At 41.1% G+C, this 22,630-nt stretch overlaps 1 protein-coding gene and 1 long non-coding RNA gene across 7 annotated transcripts in view; one reads left to right on the forward strand and one right to left on the reverse strand.

The window, feature by feature from the left end:
- The window catches only part of LOC309340252, a 100,468-nt gene extending 93,331 nt beyond the window's left edge, over positions 1–7,137 (forward strand). The window contains exons 6-7 of the long non-coding RNA XR_014155884.1: positions 3,108–3,222; positions 5,826–7,137. This is a non-coding gene — a long non-coding RNA (uncharacterized lncRNA). The remainder of the gene's footprint in view (positions 1–3,107; positions 3,223–5,825) is intronic.
- Positions 1–22,630, reverse strand: part of IL1RAPL1 (interleukin 1 receptor accessory protein like 1) — a 676,350-nt gene that overhangs the window by 11,767 nt on the left and 641,953 nt on the right. For 5 of the 6 annotated variants that reach the window (XM_081858875.1, XM_081858874.1, XM_081858876.1 and 2 more), the window contains 2 exons: positions 22,206–22,351; positions 5,210–5,353 (listed from right to left, as the gene is read on the reverse strand). In XM_081858875.1, the coding sequence (XP_081715001.1) occupies positions 5,210–5,353; positions 22,206–22,351 (290 nt within the window). The remainder of the gene's footprint in view (positions 1–5,209; positions 5,354–22,205; positions 22,352–22,630) is intronic. The other variant, XM_081858879.1, reaches the window with a different exon arrangement.

The raw sequence follows: 22,630 nt of genomic DNA on the forward strand, positions 1-22,630 counted from the left end.
CAGGACCAGTGGTCAGGGATGATGGGAGTTGTAGTCCCAAAACATCTGGAGGGCCGAGGTTGAGGAAGCCTGCTACAGATCTTAGAGACTTGTTGCCGCTCAAGAAAGGGCATACAGGGATAGATGACCTAACAATCTGACTCTGCACATCCAGCGTCAATCAATATGCACCTATGAGTCTTACCAAAAACAACAACAGTGTTACGATTATTCAAATTCAAGAAAGTTGAACGTGTTGCTTTTTTACTTGGTGGAGTAATAATCTGTGTTGATAATTCTCATAAGATTAACTACAGAGGGTAACTGTGGGGCACTCTGGTAAAGTTTCAGGACAGTCAGTTAATGGAAATACAGAATCAAGTCGTTTGTGATATTTAGGAAATCAAAATGAATGAGGTGAAAATTCCGTGTTTACAAACTTATCTCTTTATGCACAACAAAGGAGTTGTGAAATAATAAATCGTCTAATGGGAAATAAACATAGGTTAAAAGGAAAAGCTGAATGGGCAATACTGTGCTTTAATAAGACTTCTGACGAAAAGTTACCGTATTTTTTGCCCTATAGGACGCACTTTATTGCCTCCAAAAATGAAGGGGAAATGTGTGTGCGTCCTATGGGTCGAATGCAGGCTTTCGCTGAAGCCTGGAGAGTGAGAGGGGTCGGTGCACACCGACCCCTCTCACTCTCCAGGCTTCAGGAGAGCCCCACCGCCAGCCCCACAAGCTTGGGGGACAGTGGGGAGGTGGAACGCCGCCATCCCACTGTCCCCCAACTTGGTTAGAAGGCTGGCGGGGGGAGAAGCTTGCTCCTCCCCGTCGCCAGCCCCGCAAACTCGGGGGACAGCGGGGAAGCGCAGCGTGCCATCCCGCTGTCTCCCGACCTGGTTTGGAGGCTGGTGGAGGGCTTCCCCCTCCCCCAGCCCCGCAAGCTCCCAGAGCGATGCCAAAGCTGCACGCAGCTTCGGCATGGCTCTGGGTCCCGTTCTGGGGGCTGGGGTTAGGGGAAGCAGGAGTCCTCTGGCAATGGGGATCCAGTTGGTCCTCTGAGCTGTCCAGGAGGTTGGATTCTAGGCCTGGCTGGTGAATTGGCCTATTGCAAGCAGGCTCGGGGGCAGCCTTTTCCTGGGAGGTGGGACCAACTGAGGCCAGTAGGCTTCACTTGGCTCTTCGGGTAGGCTCTTCGGGTAGTTAAAGCAGCCTGCCCCTGCTCCCTCATGCAGTTTCCTTGTTAGATACAGTGGTACCTCTCAAGACGAAATTAATTCGTTCTGCGATTTTTCTCGTCTTGTGAAGCACGGATTTTGGAAAAGCTTCAAAAATCACCACAGTCTTCAAAAACCTCAAAAAAGGCTACCACACCGCGTGCTATGAGTTGCTCCTCGAAGTCAAGTCGCAACTGCACCCCCTGAATGCATGGTTTCAAGAAAAAGGAAACAAACTTGCAAGACAAAGGAAACAAACTTGCAAGACATTTCCGTCTTGCGAAGCAAGTCCATAAGGAAATCCGTCTTGCGAAGCAACTCAAAAAACAAAAAACTCTTTCGTCTTGCGAGTTTTTCGTCTTATGAAGCATTTGTCTTGCGAGGTACCACTGTATAATCATAATAACCCTCAAGAGCTCTTTCAGAATATTAACATACCAGTTGCAAATGAATATCAGATAATGTGATTGTCATATTATCATGACATCTTTTGTGTCATTCATTCAATGCTAATAGCAAAAGCCCCAGGACTAGATGGTTTCTGATAGAATGGTATACGAGAATATTTATTTCCCATTTTACAATATAAATATTTTTTATGTCCAACAATGTATGAAGCTAATCTTTGAAACTTTTTCAATCCAGGAAGAAACGAACACAATATTGTTTTAACATCTACACAAAGGCACCAGCAAAGACTATATAAAGATCTGAAGTTGTGCCACTAATATGTGAATGATACCTAACTCTTTTTCTTTTTGCCATCATCTCAGGAAGCTGTGGAGCGACTGAACCATTGCCTGAGGACTGCGATGGGGGCCAACCAAATTTAATCTTAATCTTGGTTGTAGGATTTTGTCCCAAAGCAAATTGGGCATATTCAGAGAGATATGGGCATTGGACAAGTCAGATACAGCAGCCATGGATTGTTACAGGTCAAGTTTGACGGCTCAGACTCCGGGGCAGACCTTAGTAATATAGCACCCTGTGCGAGGCCAAAATTTGCTCCCCCCCCCCCAGCAGTCATGCCGCCTTCCCAAAGTCTGGTCAGTGAGGGACCAGGCTTTGGAAAGGGGGCTAAGGGCTCTGCCAGTGTCTTAGAGCCCTTCTGTCTCCTCCCCAAACCTGGGAAAGTGCTAACTAGGCTTTGGGAAGGTTGCTTGAGGTCTCTAGGACCTTGCCAGAGCCCTCACACCTCTTTCGTGAAGCAAGTATTTACTAGGCTTTGGGAAGGAGCACTCTGTTCAAAGCAGGCATAGGCAAACTTGGCCCTCCAGATGTTTTGGGACTACAATTCCCGCCATCCCTAGCTAACAGGACCAGTGGTCAGGGATGATGGGAACTGTAGTCTCAAAACAACTGGAGAGCTGAGTTTGCCTATGCCTGGTACAGAGGAAGTAGTCACGCTGCCCTAAACCCGCCTTTGTCAGGATTGGAGCATCAGACAGGAAAGAGGCAGGCATTGGGTGGTAAAATGTGAGTGATTGTATGGTGGTTCTGGAATTAAGGAAGAAATAGGCATAATTCCTTATCCCCTTCACTGCCAGTTGGAGCTCTCTGCTAGGAGCTCAAAGTGTTCTTTAGATGAAAGAAGCGTTTCCACCCCACAATTTGTTTGACAGAATTGTTACAACATTAACATTTTTTCTGCATACTTGATTAAGATTCAACTAAGCCCCCATGTTCAGGGTTAATCATGAATAGTAGAACTTACATATATCTTCAATTTAGCAAATGCCTGACATATTGTGTATTTTTGCTAGTGCTAGTACCTTCAAAACCAACATAATTTAGACATTACTGGAGTGAAAATTATAGCAAAGAGATATAAAGTGTGATTAGATGCTGTTTGTACTTTATTGATTTTTTCCCCTAATCCATTTTCCTCAATTTCTAAACTGTTAGATCTATTAAATGAATGTTCACCTCTATCAAGAGTCTTAATAAATTGGAACAAGTCAGTAATCAAGCCTAAAACCATAAGGAGAATGAACCTGTACTACAAGGTTGACTGTTCCAGGTGAATATTAATTTTTATTAAGTACCTAAGGTTAATCATAACTGTCAGTTTGTCAGGAATAATCACTGCTAAATTGAATTCTGTGCTAAAAGAAATTCAATCATATTTAAGCCAATGTGAAATAACAAAACCAAACAACAACAACGACAATAATTAGTAGCAGTAGTAGTAGTTTTCCCTTTGGATCCAGATAAAGATATTAACAATTGCCATTTTTATTTCACATATTTACATCTTATGATGTATATCTCTAATAAGCTGAAATACTACAGTTTTGAATTATACCACATATTTGTGTGGTATTTCAGGAAAACTGGAAATTGCATATCGTAAACTGCAGAGTATATGTATATGATTAACCTTCAGTGTGGGGCAGCTAATATCATTAACATCTCAACAGTAGCGGTCCATGAGCAGCATTCCAGAAGCAGTGGTAAGGGCAATGCAGTGGCAAGGTGGGGAAAGCTCTGGTTTGGTACCAATAGTGTCCCATAGGTTTACATGCACCTGTGGGGCAGCAATACTGCCAACCTGCAGCTCCCTTAACCCTTGCATCCTCCTTCTCCCATCCCATCCCCATGCATGCAGAATTACTGGAAGTGCTCCCGTTTCTTCACATGCCGTTGCTAAATTTCAGCATCTTATGGGGAACAATACACAAGTGTTTATAGAGTGCGGGAACTGTTTATTCTTATTATACAATGTTTTGTTCATTTACATGGGTTTTATCTCTTGTTGAATAAATCATTACTATGTACTTAATAATGTTGAAAGAATGGACTGGTCAGAGCGTATGTACTTTGAACGCACAATGAGAAATTTCTTCTGCAGACACCAGTTGCAGAGAATACATTTACACTATTTCCTAACTAATGTTTTAACACCAGGTGCTTCTATCAAGCCCTCTGGATACTACAAATTTTAGATTGTGTTAACCAGGAAGTGTTGAAAAAATGACTTCTCTAGGTCACTGAAAATAAATAAAGATCTGTTACAATGTCATCCCCAGAAAGTAGAATTAAACTGATCTAGATTTAGACAGATCTGTTTAGGACACACTCCTATGAGACACTGACAGAAGTACACATGTGTGGTTTAAAGTGTTTCTTAAATTTCTTGACCTGATCTGCAATGGTATTGTTGTAGAATAGTAACATTTTAGTAACCCCCCCCCCCGTATTTTAATATAGCACTTATATTGTAATTTCAAACATTCATAGTTGAATGTAAGCCCCACTGAACAAGAGGACATATATAGAAATATTCCTGGTCAGGAACAGGTCAGATTCCTGGTCAAACAACAGTGCTGAATTACATATGCATAGGCATATTTTCTTCTGACTATGGCCCCCTCTAGACATCCTTTTTATTGAGCATTCCTGATTAATTGTGTTCATGATTCTATCAAGGTGGTCATACGTGATCTTGCTTTCAAGACTACTTGCTCCTGCAAAAGTTTTGGAATCGTCTTACTGCTTCATTTCTAGTCAGTGCATATCCTGTAATTTTCAGCTAAAATTCTGTAACTGCAAATTTTCTGGGGGATTTCTTCTTCTCCCACCTTTGTGGCATCATAGCCATTCTGGACAGCAATAAAGTGGTAGTAGCATTGGGGAAACATTACAGAACAACTAATAATAAATGCACCACCAATGCACTGTTAGTGTGCCAATAATATGTTGCAGAATACACCTGCAATAAAACATCAGTTTGGAGAGGCCCACTGACTTGTCTGCATCATTTACACATCCTGATTCCCTCAGTTGTTCCCTTTAGCATGTTTTACTCTAGCTGTTTTATAGGCTTACCTATTATATACGAAGGAGTGGAACCAGCGAGTCTTCTTTTTGCTGTTCTTTGGTGATCTTGTGCTTTGACTGCGTTCTTCCTTTTTGTTGCCTTTATTTTAACTTTGTTTCAAATTAAAATTCCATGGGGTTTTATATATATATATATAAAGGGTATATGGAGAGGCTTGCTTGCTTACCTCCATCTAGTTCTTCAGCACCAAAATGATTCCTGTAGAATAGCATAATCTCAATCTTGTAGCACTTGTAGATAGTCACTAAACAAACAAGTAGCAGCAGAATAGCACCAAGCCCGCCAGCAAGCTCAACTGTATACATCAGCTCTGCAAAGAATTATAAAACTTAATAACCACCACATTCTGAACTAAAGGCAGCCATTTATTATCATGTCGTGGGGGCAGCAAATGCTGTCAACAGTTCTAAAATATATGATATTTAGATATTCTGTCTGTAAAAATAGCATGTGTTTTACTAGTTTGTGGTCACAGGTATAACACCATTTTTTATAGAACGCAACAGCCATGATTACCTTTTTGTTGTACACAACAGTCCTGTGATATGCAGTGTTTACATATGTAGTTGCATTGCTCAAGGTGTTTTTGTCAGTCATGTAGGATGAAGCTAAATATATACTTCCCCCCCCCAAAAAAATTTAAATATGTGAAGACAAATTATTTCATGTCTCATGAATCGGTTGTGTTTTAATATCTCTGACACCATTCTCTGTTGATATGCAATTCATCTTCCCTTCTCAACTCTCCATAAACAGGTTTGCCTTTTTTCTCTCTCTCTTAGATGTTGCAAATCACCCCAATTTGTCATTTCTGACATTCAGAGCTGGAACGTGACCACTTTCTTGTGTTATGTTGTACCACTGGAGATTGCATGATGGATTGAGATCACTGTCATGTAGGTTAGTTTTCAAGGATGAAAAAAAAAAATCCACACAACTCAAGACAAATGTAATCATACTGTCTGTCAACAGTAATCTCCTTGGTAATATCACTTATGGATAATAACTGCAAGTGTTAAAGTCATCATTGCCCATTGCCCTCACAATTACCAAGCAGTTGCATACGGGTGACCATACTATTATTCCTGCTGCTGTTAAAACAGGAAATGAGGGGTGGTAAAATGAAGAGAAACATTGCTAAATGTCATAAGGCTGTTGTATTGTTTCACAAGCTGTATTGAAATTAGAGATGAAGAATAGTCTGTCATTCTAAAAAAAAAAGAAAAAATTGAAATACATTATTGCTTGTAATATTTCTATCATTCAGCCTAGAAAAATGGCTGTGGCTCAACATAAAAAAAGCTTTAAAATACTGTTTGACAGATGAAAAGGGAAAAGAGAATGCAGAATTAAAGGACTGTGTTGTGCATGCACTACAGATTAGCGATTTTGCAAAAAAACAAGTATTATATTTATCTATATCCTGCCTCTCCCTCAAGGAGCTTAAGGTGCCCTGCATGGTATGCTCCATATTTCATCATCACAACAACCCTGTGAGGAAGGCAACTGTGAAGCTAAGTACTTACCCACAATATATTGGGCTGCAACATTCTTTTACACATATCTGGGGCCTGACCTGGAAGTTCATGGCGTGACCATGAATAAGTGAAGTAAGCCTGAGTTCCATTATCAGAGGGTATATGTACCTACTATTATACCCAGTGATGGCATGATGACTATTCACTATTCAGTTAGGTTTAAAACAAAACTCAAGAGCCTAGATCATCAAGAGTACGCTAGTCCATGAAAACGTATTATATTATAAATGTGGTAGTCTTTAAGGTGTCACAAGACTCCTTGTTGTTTGTGATAGAACCAACTGACACAACTGCCCCTTGGAAATTTTTGACAGGGAATTTTATCCCATTGTCATGTGTGCTATATTGTCATGGTTTTAGTTTAGTATTTGCTGCTATAACAATTTAATATCATATATTTCAATTATAGAAATACAAAGCTAGAGGGGAAAAAACATAAGCAATAATAGTTCTTTCCACTGCCTAGGTATGTTTATGCTTTTATTACTGAGATGCATTCAACTGCTATAAAAGCCTCAGTGTTCTCTAGAAGACAATAAAATGTAATTAAATATTATTTTTGTTCTTTTGCTTTTTTTTAAAAAAAGGATTTATTTAACACACCGTTCTCTTAAGAATGGTAATGTAACCTCCTTTATATTCTACAGCTTTAAGATCAGGAGTGTTGGTTCCACATATTTGGAATATTTCTTATCTATAGGGAAAAGATGTTTGTTTTCCTCAAATAAATAAACCCACAACAGTTTCATTAGAATAGTAATAAAATGGCTTAGAAAATAAATGGAAATGGAAATTGTACAGCACTGGCTTACTACATTGCTGTTTATCTTTTTCTGCCACATGTGATGCAGCCGTTCAGTGGTAACCAGAAGATGGGGATTTAATGTGCCAGGTTGCTAGGTGCAAAATACACCATTTATATTCCTGCTGTAATGATGATGCATTAAGACAAGGGAAAAATACTAGTATAGAGAAACTAGATTACAATTATTACAAGATCAAACAGAAAAAAATCATGATTTTTTTTTTAAAAAAAACAATTATTGTGTATGCTACTGAATGCTTATGCTACTAAAGACATCTCATTTGGAGCCATAGGATGTCTCATTTGAAGAAGACTTTCATGCATTTTAACAGTTAGAACTATAAAAAACCCCCACATCATATATTTGCTTCAGTTCTGATGAAAGTACACTTAGGTCCCACTGAAATCAACAGGATGTAAGTTTGCTTAATTTTACTCTAGATTGCACTCAATCCCTCCACTTCTCACACATTGCTTGCCAAGCCAGAATCAATCTGGAGAAACTGAGAGTATCCTCTATTGACCTTACTAATTGCACCAAATGCTTTTCATTCCAGAAGCAATGTAACATCCCATGCTCCTACATTACTTCTAGCATGGCATGTGTCCAACACAAAATCCACTTGTTGGTACATGTATCCAATCCAAAACAGTCCCATGACTCTCACCTCCCAAAAATATTTGGAACTTACCTGATTAAATCAGTACAGTTGGAAGGCTGTGGTCACATGACTTTACAAAATGTAAGCCAGAGTAGCTTGACATATCCAGTATTGTCAATGAACTCTTGCCTTATGCTACATTTTGCCTTATTGTTACAGGGCTGCTACATTACAGTCGTACCTTGGACATCGAACATAAGCCGTTCGGGAAGTCCGTTCGACTTCCCAAACATTCAAAAACCAAACCACGGCTTCTGATTGGCTGCAGGAAGCTCCTGCAGCCAATCGGAAGCCATGGAAGCCCCGTTGGACATTTGGGTTCCAAAAGAACGTTCGTAAACCAGAACAATCACTTCTGGGTTTGCGGCGTTCAGGAGCCAAAACATCCAAGTTCGAGGGCGTTCAGGATCCAAGGTACGACTGTATTGTTACAGGGCTGCAGCAGGAGCAAGTATTATACTTTATTTGAAAGTCCTGGAAGTGAGAGATATTTTTTTAATAGAAAATAATAATTTCCCACTTCAAGGGGAAGGAGGGAAGAAAGAAACAAGAAGTGAACACCATTTCATATCTGTTTAAACTTTATGTTATGACATTAAATTACAGGCCTTGCCCTGTTTAAGGACTGAGAGAGCTCTGAAAACTGCACAGGAAAATTACCAGGCATTTCCTTGGGGAAATGGCATTCTGTTAAACACAACAAATGAATGAGTGCTGGAGAGTTACATTTGAGGGCAAAGCAATCATTAGTTACAGGCAATTAACAATAGTCTTGCGGTAGCACAAGCCTGGATCTACTCTAATGGAAAAGTCCATTGATTGCTTTTCAGTTGTAGATTTTTTAAAGAAATAAATTGCTTCAATTTGAAACAAGATTTGCTACAAGCTTTCTGACCAATTGCTACACTTGTTTTCTTATCAAGATAGTTTGACCACAGAACCCAGTGAAAGAAACGGCTAATTAAAATAAAGTACCGCTATTCTCTAGACATATTGAATGATATCATGGGTAATAAATGCATTCATTTTACACTAATCCTACCGTAATTATCAGATGTACTTCTGGGATATCTTTGATCTGCACCTGGTTTTAATTTTTGATAAACTTCTCAGTAGTGTCACAGAGGTAATTTACTTATCATTAACTGCACTTGCACAGAGAAGTAAACAAATGGAAGAGTGCTCTCAGAAGCTTCCACCCACTACTGATTGAGTTTTTGAGAGTCTTTATATCCCCTACTTATCACATGCAAAAATGCTTTTGTATTAAACACTAGGCTGCAAAAATATGACTAAAGTTCCCAAGTATGTAATTATCTGTCTTCCCTCACACACACCACTTAAAATTGTATATATTTTACAGAGTTACCCTGGTCCCTAAACTACAGTTCCCTGCCCTGCAGCCATCGGGACCATTTGCATAGCTCTATCTAAATAGTGATTGGATTAAAAACAGAGAAACACTTTTTAAATTTTCATGCAGTTTGCTCAGCCTTTGCCTTCCTTCATTAAACATGCAAATTTTGACATGAAAGTAGAAACCCAGTTCTAGCAATCTAGAAATTCATCTCAGTTTTAGTCATGAGTATTTTGAACACAGTGATGGTGAGAGGAACAAGCATGTGAGTTGATCTCAAGAAAATAACAATACTACAAAGCATGAGGGCCTTCAGCCAAGCACTACTTTATATTGCACTGCAGCTTCTCCATGATTGCCTCACTGTTTCAGGAGCTGCAGTGCTGAATGGTGGTTGGCTGTCCTGATGAGCTGCTATAGGGACAGTCTCAAATCCCAACCTCAGAATGGTCTGCTGAAAACACCAGTCACCAACCAAGCATCAAATTACAAGAAAGGAGATTCTGACTAAACAGCAAGAAGAATTTTCTAAGTAGGTGCTGTTTGGCGGTGGAATGGATTCTCTCGGATGGTGGTGGACTCTCCTTCCATGGAGGTTTTGAAGCAGAGCAATGGCCATCTGTTACGGATGCTTTAGTTGAGATTCCTGCATTGCAGGCTCCCAGTACTTTTTCAGGCACAGTTCAAAGTGTTGGTGCTGACCTTTAAAGCCCTAAATGGTCTCAGTCCAGTATACCTGAAGGAGTGTCTCCACCCCCATTGCTCACTGAGATCCAGCACCGAGGGCTTTCTGGCGGTTCTCTCACTGCGAGAAGTCAAGTTACAGGGAACCAGGCAGAGGGCCTTCTCGGTAGTGGCACCCGCCCTGTGGAACGCCTTCCCACCAGATGTCAAAGAGAACAACAACTACCAGACTTTTAGAAGACATCTGAAGGCAGCCCTGTTTAGGGAGGCTTTTAATGTTTGACACACTATTGTATTTTAATATTTTGTTGGAAGCCACCCAGAGTGGCTGGGGAATCCCAGCCAGATGGGTGGGTTATAAATAAATAATAATAATAATAATAATAATTATTATTATTATTATTATTATTATTATTATTATTATTATTATTATTACTGCAGGGGGTTGGACTAGACGGCACTTGGGGTCCCTTCCAACTCTACAATTCTATGATTCTATGAATGTGTTTTCTCTCAATTCTCATCTGGAAAATGGAGTAGAATTATCTTTCTTAACCAGCATTAACTATGAATAATTTGCAAAAAGGATCCCCCCCCCCAAAAAAATACAACACATGGTATCATGTATAAACCACTTTGAGGTCGTTTTCTACAATCAAGTAGTATATACATTTTGTGAAATAAATAAAGCTTTGTAGTCTGAAGTTTTAAGGGAGTAGACTATTGTTTCTATTATGATATTCTAATTGCTCATAACATTGGGAACAATTAATAGATGTTGACACATAAAGTATGTTACCACCACATCATGTGTTTGTACCACCTTTAGAAAAATCAGCTATTTTGCAGAATTGTGCTCTATTGTAGTGAAAAGATCTGGAATTTCTTAGATCTGTAGTTGCTGCTATAAAACAGCTGCTACTATAAAACAGTTGCTGCTTTTTGTCCACTCAAGTCCTATTCCTCACAATCACTTTGTGAAATATAAGGCATAATTGATTCCTAATGACTGAAGAAGCTCATGAGATCAGCAGTTTAAGCTGGCTCTGCACTTGCAAAACAGTCTTGTATTTTCATTCTACTTATAGTTTTGCCAGTGATTTTATCAGTAGTGCCTGAGAGCCCTGCTCTTGCCACTTACCATCTGGCCTGAGGCGGGGCCTGACAGGCCTCACTCGGACAGTTGCTGTTACTGCTGGAGGGGCACAGAGTGTTTTTAAAATGTTTTTTAAAATTTCTTTTGAATTTTTTGTATGTGGGGGGTGGGGGTGGGGTGGATGTTTGGTTGGGCTTGGGGAATTTTTTTGATTTTTTTGTTTTTGTAATTTTTACTGTTTTTTTGTTTGTATTGTTTTATTGGTTTTGTTTGTTTGTTTGTTTAAGGTCTTATTTTGTTCTTAAGGGGAGGGGTCAGGGCTGCCAGGGAGTGGGCCCCAGCCCACAAAATGGCTGGGGCATGTTCCACAGGGGGGGGGGATGCACTGGGACAACCGATCTCAGTGATCACGGGTAGGAGGAGGAGTTATGCTAAGACTAGACCATGTCATTACAGAGGGGGCAGGTTCAGTTGTTGTCTGAGGACTATTCCTGCCTCCGGGTCTGGTCCTGACCGGATGGATACTAGAATCAGCAAGGGATACCCACATGACCTGAAGGTGTTGCTGTGCAATGCCAGGTCAATGATTCATAAGACCACTGCCATCCATGACTTGATCATGGATGGAGGATTTGATCTGGCATGTGTAACAGAGACTTGGTTGGATGAAGCAGACGGGCCTGTCCTTGCCGCTGCTTGTCCACCAGGTTTCTCTTACGCACAGCAACCCAGGTCATGTGGGCGGGGAGGGGGGGGTTGCAGTGATTTTTAGGAAGTCATTAGTTTGCACCAGGCGTCCTATTGGGAAGACCCAGTTTTCCAAGTGCATGTTCTGGAAGTTGGGCAAAGGGGCAGTACAGGATTCCTTTTGGTGTACCGACCTCCCCGCTGCACCAAGGATTCCCTGCCCAAGCTGCTTCAGGTCGTGGCGGATGTTCTCCTGGAGACACCTAGTTTGGTCGTCCTAGGGGATTTTAACATCCATGCTGACACGACCTTACAAGGGGCCGCTCGAGACTTCGTGGAAAGCATGGCCTCCATGGGGCTGTCCCTGAATAAGTCTGGCCCAACCCATAGTCGCAGACATGCCTTGGACCTGTGTTTACCTCTATGGATGTTGGTGATCTGACACTAAGTAAAAGCGAAACGAAAGAAGTGCCATGGTCAGATCACTTCCTGGTGCAACTGGACTTCTCTGCGACCCATCCCCTCTGCAGGGAGGTGCGACCAATTCGGATGGTCCGCCCCCGCCACTTAGTGGATGCAAATGGTTTCCAGAGAGTGGTAGGGGATGCTTTATCCCATGTTGATGGCCTTTCAGCTGATTCCCTGGTGGCCCGCTGGAATGTGGAGTTAACCAGGGCTATTGACTGTTTGACTCCGAAGCGCCCTCTCCGATTGCATGGAGCCCGGACAGCCCCGTGGTTTTCCACAGATCTGAGGGCAATGAAACAATCGTTGAGACGGCTAGAGCGCCGGTGGTGGATAACTCCGAATTCCGAATCTGACCGGACACAGGTTAGAGCTCAACGTCGAGCCTACCAAGTGGCGATAGCGACGGCGAAGAAGAATTTCTTCACCTCCTCTATTGCATCTGCAGAAAACAGCAGCAGGAGACTTTTTCAGGTGGTTCACAATTTAGTGGAACCACCTGCAACATCAGGGCCCAGTACGGGCCACATGTTCTCCTGCAATGATTTTGCAAAGTTTTTTGCAGATAATATCGCTCAGATTCGGGAAGAAGTAGACTCCACCGTGGGAGCAGGGCCGGAGTGGGAGAGTGCTAGAGTCCTGTCTAGTAAAGTTGCGTGGGATCAATTCCAATCTGTTACCTCCGAGGATGTGGACAGGCTGCTTGGACGAGTGAAGCCAACCACCTGTCTCCTGGATCCTTGCCCATCCTGGCTTATAAAAGCTAGCCGGGAAGGACTGGGCGATGGGCTTTGTGGGGTGGTGAATGCTTCCCTCCATGAGGGAGCCTTCCCAGACCCGCTGAAAGAGGCAGTTATTAAACCGCTTCTTAAAAAACCATCTTTAGATGCGGCCACGATTGCCAACTATCGCCCAGTCTCAAATCTTCCATTCTTGGGCAAGATGATTGAGTGAGTGGTTGCTGAACAACTCCAGGCACGCCTGGAAGAAGCAGACCATTTGGATCCCTTCCAGTCGGGATTCAGGCCTCATCATGGGACTGAAACTGCCTTGGTCGCACTGGTTGATGATCTCCGGCGGGCTAGGGACAAAGGTGAGAGCTGTTTCCTAGTTCTGCTGGATCTCTCAGTGGCGTTTGATACCATTGACCATAACATCCTTCTGGACCGTCTTGAGGGGCTGGGAGCTGGGGGCACTGTCATACAGTGGTTCCGCTCCTTCCTCCTGGGCCGTGTTCAGAAAGTGGTGGTGGGGGATGAGTGTTCAGACCCCTGGGCTCTCACTTGTGGGGTGCCTCAGGGTTCTGTCCTCTCCCCCATGCTTTTCAACATTTACATGCAGCCGCTGGGAGAGATCATCAGGAGGTTTCGGCTGGGTGTTCATCAGTATGCAGATGATACCCAGCTCTACCTCTCTTTTAAATCAGAACCAGTGAAGATGGTGAAGGTCCTGTGTGAGTGTCTGGAGGCGGTTGGAGGATGGATGGCGGCTAACAGATTGAGGTTGAATCCTGACAAGACAGAAGTACTGTTTTGGGGGGACAGGAGGCGGGCAGGTGTGGAGGATTCCCTGGTTCTGAATGGGGTAACTGTGCCCCTGAAGGACCAGGTGCGCAGCCTGGGAGTCATTTTGGACTCACAGCTGTCCATGGAGGCACAGGTCAAATCTGTGTCCAGGGCAGCTGTTTACCAGCTCCATCTGGTACGTTGGCTGAGACCCTATCTGCCTGCAGACTGTCTCGCCAGAGTGGTGCATGCTCTGGTTATCTCCCACTTGGACTACTGCAATGCGCTCTACGTGGGGCTACCTTTGAAGGTGACTCGGAAACTACAACTAATCCAGAATGCGGCAGCTAGAGTGGTGACTGGGGGCGGCCGCCGAGACCATATAACACCAGTCTTGAAAGACCTACATTGGCTCCCAGTACGTTTCCGAGCACAATTCAAAGTGCTGGTGTTGACCTTTAAAGCCCTAAACGGCCTCGGTCCAGTATACCTGAAGGAGCGTCTCCACCCCCATCGTTCTGCCCAGACGCTGAGGTCCAGCGCCGAGGGCCTTCTGGTGGTTCCCTCATTGCGAGAAGCAAAGCTACAGGGAACCAGGCAGAGGGCCTTCTCGGTAGTGGCGCCCTCCCTGTGGAACGCCCTTCCAGCAGAAGCCAAAGCGATAAACAACTACCTGACATTCAGAAGACATCTTAAGGCAGCCCTGTTCAGGGAAGTTTTTAACGTGTGATATTTTACTGTATTTTTGGTTTCTATGGAAGCCGCCCAGAGTGTCTGGGGAGGCCCAGCGAGATGAGCGGGGTATAAATAATAAATTATTATTATTATTATTATTATTATTATTATTATTATTATTATTATTATCATTATCATCATTGTAGCAAAAGCATTAAGGCATACCCACTGGTTGAACTGCAAGTTCACAGGGCTGGCACCTGCTAGCCTTATCCCCAGCAAGCTTGCCAACCACCACTCACATGTTCACAGAGAAGATCTGAAGAAGGGAGGTCCATCATCACCATATGAATTCAAACATCTGAACAGGGCATCAAGACCACAGTATTTTTTGCAGGTAAAAATTACTGTCCTTATAAAACAAGTATGCTGAATAATGCGAACCCCCCAGTTATTGGTCTGAAGTATAAACTGAAAAAACATAGGGAGGAATTGAACATCAAGCTAAGGTGATCATTCTATCAGGTCAAACATTTTGGCATGACAGAGTAATTCCCCACTGTGGGCTGTCCTAACCCCACAAGCCAGTTTTGGGTGGTGCAGTGTTCGTGCATGAAAGAGGGAGGGCATCATTGCGTAAAGGGAAGTCCCTGTGCAGGGCTTCCACTGAAGGAAACCATTAGTTGAATCCCACCCATAGCCTTGGTTCATAGATTTAGTAGTTTCATGTGATTTCCCCCCTTCCCTCAAAGAAGTGGGAGGTCACATGAATCACATTTCTCTGTGTTTGGATGTTCAAATACAGCATTTAGTTCACACTCAAATTATCTCAAAATGGAGACAGGAATACACGTGCATATGTCATCCACCATGATACTTCAGTAGTGCCTGGGCTTCATGTATGGGCAAAGCTATCTTCATGGTCCCGATAGTTGTTATTGCCCTTAATCATTGCCTTTTTTAAAAAAAATGATGGGGGAAATATCTTATCTGGAATCTAAGGAAGCATTACAGCCTAGTAATTTAAGGTGAAAAATAAAACAGGAGTTTAACAAGCCTAGGAAAGTCTTTTGTGAAGAACATTTAAATAAATTATTACTATTACTATTGTCATTACTATTGTCTACTCACACAGTAAATGAGCGCTCATTCTTTTTCTACCATAGTAAGGACAAATTTCCTTCCTGATATATTGGTGTATTCTTTTATACTCTTGAAAGCAAGTTACAGCACAATCCTATACACTAGCGACTTTTGAACACAGACTTTTGAGTAGACATATATAAGTTTGTGCTGTCGTGCAACAACAGAATTAAGGACACTTTCTTAGGAATGGAGTGAATGAGTGAAGCAAATTCCTACAAGTGCTAACTTAGGAAAACAATACAGAAGATTACACCATCTATCCCTGATCTTTATAGGTCACAAATTTTCAACCAGTGTGTCAGGACCTTCAGGTGGATTGCTACAAAGCTGTCACTGCCATGCTGGACACTTGCTAAAGCTACCCAGGCCAAAGGAGCACTACATATGGTGCCTGAACTAGGATTCTGATGAAAAATCCATTCTAACCATTTCTGGAAGGGCTCCAATAATGTGACAGGTGAAAGGTAATAAGTCTCTTCCCGATAAGGTACATATTTCTTACATGTCCCAGATCCTATACAGTAGCTACACCTCTCTTGAGGGAGTTCTAAATAGAGCAGGAGAATTCTAGTCACTTTGAAGACTATTTCTATGGTTTTCTAGACTTCTTCAGGAATAGAACTATCCTAGAATGCTGAAATGTTAGTTCCTAATTCCTCAACTGCCCTGCTTCCATTTCCCTGCTCCTTGCAGAAGTAGATTTTAGTGCATGAAGGAGGGAAGACAAGGAATTTTAGCTGCTTCTGATCAGATCAGTTACGTGTGATGGAATGGCTGTGAATGTCTATAGGGAAGGCAATAATAGCAGGTAAAAGAAAGTAGGAAAAGGTGTGAGGAAAAAAGAACTTGAAATGTGTGAGAAGATGGAAGGTGTCAGCAGAGAAGAAAAGGCAACAGGGAAGCAGTTTGTGATAAAAAGAATTGTGAAATAAAGTGAGACAAGCAAATGGCAACAGAGAAAGGATTCAGAAAGTGCAAGGAAGAGACAAAAAGAAGGAAGAAAGCAAGCTTCCATTGCTTAGCAGGATTTGCTGCTTGGCTGATGTGAAGGGAAAGAAATCCTGCTTGCTCTGAATGCACCAGAGAGTTTCTTCAAGATAGTTCTCTTGCACACCTGAACAGGGTGCTAAGCCACATCTGTCTGTCTGTCTGTCTGTCTCTCTCTCTCTCTTACACACACACACACACACACACACACACACACACATGCCAGCTGAGTGGTTGGCAAAGGAGAAACCAAGTTATCTTTTGCAAGCAAAAGCAGCAAAGAAAGAGAAAGAAAGAAAGATCTTTTATGTGACACAAACTGAATATAGCATCACTTAATAACTTTGTCATATTTACTAAGCTTACCTTTTAGCTTGAAGATAAGAATAAGCCATTTTATTTTATTTAATAAAATGTATAGTCTGTTTGATTACAAAACCTCTAAGAGGTTTTGATAGATAGAGTAAGAATCTTCATCTGTATCTGAATCACTGTTGGTACCAAAGCTGAGGAGGAGTGGAGGAACATTTATCCAGAAATTTCACGCAAAAAATAATAAACTGAAACAGATCCACAGGGACAAAATTTCTGGTGATCCATTAAAGTTTGGACATACGGGACCATTAAGACTAATTGATGCTAAGTCTAGTTTTACAAATGGCAGAGTGAGCTTTAGAACATCCATCACATATTTGCTATTGGTCTTCAACCTCATATCTGGATTTTTACCAAAGCGACAGTTTTTTTTAAATATAGAGGTTTAGACAAAGAAACAGCTTTCAGGTACTGGATAGCCGTGGGCAAAATATTACAGCTTCATTAGTGTCACAAGAGGGTTGCTTAATGGATTAGCTAAGATGTTCTTATAAGAGCATTTTATATAAAAATGAACCAGTGTACTATGAAAAGTAGAAGATACATGGGAGCCTACTGCTGGATCCTATGGACATAAATTCAGAAGGTCCACTCAGTATAATGTGACTTATTCCATTGCCAATAAGTATACTATTTAACAGATTTAACTATTTAACAGTTTTCCTCAAATTATATCTATATAAATAGATAAGTATGCCTAGATAGATAGATAAGCATAAGTACTCCAGGGCAGTTAGTGGCTGCACTTCCAGGTGTCTAGAAAGAGCCCTGGGAGCATATAACTTGTTTTGACTAGACCTATACTTAAAAACTGAAACCTTATTATAAAAAAATGTGGTCCTGTTGTTGAGCAACTTTGATGATGGGAAGAACAAAATGGTGGAAGGAGACGATGGATGCCAAGAAACTGTCATTTGCTACAAAGAAACAGAAAGCAGCAGCATATTTGTTCAGCTGGCATCATAATCATGGTAAAATATTAGGATAGTGTTAGAAGAAGCTTTTATCAAGGATCTGGATGGAAAAAGCAGGTTAAGAACATGAATTGAGGGAGAACATTTGAATTTTGTGCATGCACCACATTGCTAGTTTCAGTTGAAAAAGGAAGGCAAAGGTTGGGAATTGCCATGAAGTGTTTAACACCATATATTGAAAGGAGAGGCACAGGGCATGCAAAAAGTTAAGGGTGAGTAGTCCAAGTCGAGGAAGGCATTAATGAGTAGCAACAAACAGCCATGAGATAAACCTTGTACAAAACAACAAAATAAGATGCTAAACAACTTTGTGAAAGGCCCCCTACATCTTTGTCAGCTTGGAAGTTTTATATGCATAAAAAACCCAAGTTTTTTTTAAAAATGGAAGACGTAATTAGACAATTAGAGGCTACTTTGTAATAATGTTGCAGTGTAATTAAATAAGACTGCAGGAGGTTGGCTCCATGATGAGTGAAAGCCTCATATTTCAGCAGTGTGCCACTGAATGAGTATGTCCCTTCTCCATTTATTATTATGTTAGATTGCATTATTAAGAGCTTTTATATTTAAACACTATGAGCCTTCCTACCGGCTTGCATTTAAATCTCATGAAAGTATAAAGTTGCAGGACAGCACAATCCCGTCCATATATACATTTATAGAGAGCTTGTTATTAGTTTCAGCACCTGCTGGAGTTTGATGAGCATGTGCAATGCTCCAGTACAATTTGTGCAGGTTGTAACAGCAAAGAATTGTTCACAACAATGAAATTACAGTGAATGGAATCAACATTTCCCCTGTCCAATCATTTCACAAAACATTTGCAGCCTTTGGTATGTGCAACACTGCTTTAACTCAACAACCCTTAACACTAGGAAAGAGACTGAAAAAACCCCTAGAATTGATAGACACATAAAACAAGTGTGTTTGTAGAAGGATTATTGTGACTTCTTCAAATGGACATCTTACCTTGCTAACCTTTTAGATTTCTTTGCAAGTGTCAACAAATATTTACACACAGATAGTCTGATGAATAATGGCAATTTGGATTTTCACAAAGTGCTTCCAAAGGCCTTTTAAAAAGGCTTCTAAGTGAACCTAGAAATTGTTGTATACAACAGGTGGCCTTATTATGGATCGGCAGCTGGTTTAAAAATAGGAAGCAGGTGAAAGAAAGAAGGGGGCTGTGCTTATTGGCCTGTGTGCGGCTAGCTCGATGAGAAGTTGGGGGAACTTGGTTGGGAAAAGGGAGCAAAGCTCTCCAGTGAACCTGGCTGGCACTCGGTTCAGGACAAACATAAGGAAATTAGTTCTTCATTCAGTGTATGTCTACTATACAGGATTAATTGCTGTAAGATGTCCACTTGCTTAGACATTTGAAAAGAGAGAGAGAAATACATAGAAGATAAAGCAGTATGCCTATGCCCTTGCAATAAATAGTAGGGATTAGCTATTTCCCTTGCTTGGGTGTCTAGCCCAGGGGTCGGTAAACTTTTCAGCCAGTGGGCCGGATAGCCTGTGTGCGGGAGCGCATGCACCTGTGCGTATGTGCACACGCCCACTGCTCTCCCCCCACTGGCTTTTGGAGCAATGGCGGGGGAAGAGGAGGCGTCTATGGCTTCCTGTTGGAATCACTTGCCTGATAAAGCACATTCACAGCCACACCTTAGCCACTCTGAGGAAAATCCCTTCCGTAGATACAACTTCTGTTGTAGTGTGGCTTTCAAATCTACTGTGCTGACTCCCCTGTTTTGGAAGGCTTATGTTCAGTTGTCTGTGAGGCAACTAAAAATATACGTACATCAAGAACAGGTTGTGGCCAGCAACTCTCAGACAACACTCCCTGATCTCAAAGAAGTTCCAGCTTCTGAGTAGATGTTTTCCATTCTGAGTTGTTGTATCACCTCCATCTGCTAGGTTTCATTTTTGAACACTGGCAGACAGCCACAAGTTGTGCTATGCATAAACCATTCATTCATGCTGTGAAGATGGCCTTGTTGTGGATCTTGCTGCTATCAGAGGTCAAAATGATGGGCAGCAGAAGCAGGCCTTTTTCAGGAGTGGTGTCCTCTACTTCGAAATCTATCCCCTAGGAGTTTTGTCCAGCTAAGGCACCTTTAGCATGCAAAAAGCTGATTAAAAAACTCTTTTTCTTTCATAGGGCTTTTGATCGTTCAACATTTTGTGATTTTAAGCCTTCACCATTTTATATCTTCACTGCATGTTATGATTAAAACTGTTGTTTAAAAAAATTGTTTGCATATTATATTAATGTTTTGTTATCATATTTGTGAGTTAGGTTAATGGCATGATTTTGGCTGAAAGCTCGGCTAGAAATTTAAAATGGCAAACATACATGAATTAGAAATGGAGGCGCTGGGTTGCATCCAAATAACGTCACATGAAAGTTCCATCACACAAGGATTTCTGCTTGTGCAATGAAACACCCTTCTTTTCTCGTCTCCTGCACTCCCCCAATCTGTTCTAGGGGTTGCCCTGACCCTCTGGAGCAGATTTAGGGAATGCATAGGCCGTGCTGGGCAAGTGGGGAGAGAACGGAAAGTCCTATTGCTAAAATGGAAATATTGCACTCTTTCACTATTCCTTTCCTGAATATTAAATGAATAGAATTGTCCATATGAGATATACCTTTACAATGTTGTAATGTCAACAAATAATAACAATTACTAAATTGGTAAAATGAGAACTGTAACTTATTTGGCCTGCTGCAGAACCAGATAACCCCCACATTAATTTGTAATACTTTTTTTTTTAATAGCCAAGATGTAGGTCGAAGGAAATCTTACTTAAAAGGTTGCCATGGTGAAAAAGAAGAGCCTGCTAACTATGCAGAGTTTTTCCAGCTAGGAACTCTGAGACACTGCTTGATTTTGGTTTTATCTGTCACGGCTAATTTCTCGTTTTATTGAAAAAGTTGTCAAAATGCAAAGTATGTTGAATGCATGCATCAGGTACGTTTCAAATCTTACAGATGCAATCAAGTAACTTCTCAAACAATTCAATTCCTCTGCTATTTCTCCTTGCTAAACCCCTTATCCTATTTCTAACTTTTTGTTATTTGCAAAATTTCTCTGCACTACTGATAAATCATGTCCTCAAAGACCATGTGCAATAGTAATCTTAACTGATACTTTGCTAGGTAGCCATTGTTGCTATTACAATGTGATTGTTGTGAACTGCCCCGAGATCAATGGGTATAGGGCAGTACACAAATTTAATAAATAATAAATAATTGAAATGCTGTCAAGTAATATTGAATTTTTGTGATACCTTCTTTATGAATTTGACACACCTATTGTATTTTATTATTTTGGCTGCAATGTGAAGTAGCTGTTATTGTTGTGAATAACAGACTAACATTTCTGAATGGTGGATGAGAAGGGGAGTTCTATGAACTCCACCGCCATTGGACATTGAACAATGACCAAAAGGACACAGAAAGCTCATTCCACATAGATGCTTCCAACAATTAGCTGGTACAGACTGGTAAACGTATCTGGGTAGAAGCACAACTGCATTAAATTAATGGCCCACTCTGTTTTTTTAATGTGGTCATAGATCCAACAACTGCTGCTCCAAAAGTTGTGGGGTTAGATGGAGATTGTCCTATGTGAGTGCCCAGCCCGCGTACCCCAATTTTAGTAGGTCATAAATGGAAGAGCCTTAATCCTGCCCCCCATAAATGCAGCAAGTTTTAAATACAGCATTTAAGACGACCACCAAACAAACAGAAAACCCTCTGTGAGTTGGAATTAATCAGGAGCAAGTTTCCCAACTTTTGTTTGTTTATTCCCCATGATATATTTCAAACCTATTCCTTTTTGAATTATTTAGACTTATTTCTTACAGAAAATGATTAAACTTCTAGTGTCAATAGCTTCCTGCCAGGCTAGTTCTAGTAAATTTTTATTAGTTCCCATACTCACCGGTTGTTAAAAGTGTTTTCTATATAAACATTATTAAAAAGTGTATTTAACTGCATTCCTCCGACAGATAGCCATTTTTAATGATGGCTTTCTTTTTCTTTTTTTTAAATGTCCTTTTCCAACTGAAGGGGGAAAATGACTAACATTTCCCTCCCTCAGTGTACAGAGGACTAAGGAGCCAAGGAATAAAAATTGGGAGATAGCTGTACAAAACATCAACCATCTCTGTTGTTTTTGAATAAAAAAATAAAATATTCACCCCTTTTAAGTAGAATAACGGTAGCAAGTCTGCGGCCATATCCATTTTCAACATAACACGAGTAATTTCCGAGGTCTCCTTCTTCCACTGAGTCAAGAATTAATGAGATGGAAACTTCCTGTTCCCCGAGATGTTCCTTAAGAACTCTGTGAAAGAAAAATCAGTTTGGTTTTTCCCTCCATATATAATGTTGTTTACACTACATCACATTGAAAGATGATCCTGATGTGATGTTTCTCAGAAATGAAAGCAGCCTGGTTTCAAATTTGGTTATGGTTTGATGCAATCTTAATTAAATTATATAATGCCTTTTTCTTCTTCACTGTTAATGAGGACATTTGGTTCTGCAGATACTAATAAGAGCTGCAATTAATTTGACATCTTTAAGCATACCCTGATAAGATATCAAGGGGTTGTGCACAAAT

Source organism: Podarcis erhardii (assembly GCF_964252035.2).
Source record: "Podarcis erhardii genome assembly, chromosome: 4".
NCBI lineage: Eukaryota > Metazoa > Chordata > Lepidosauria > Squamata > Lacertidae > Podarcis > Podarcis erhardii.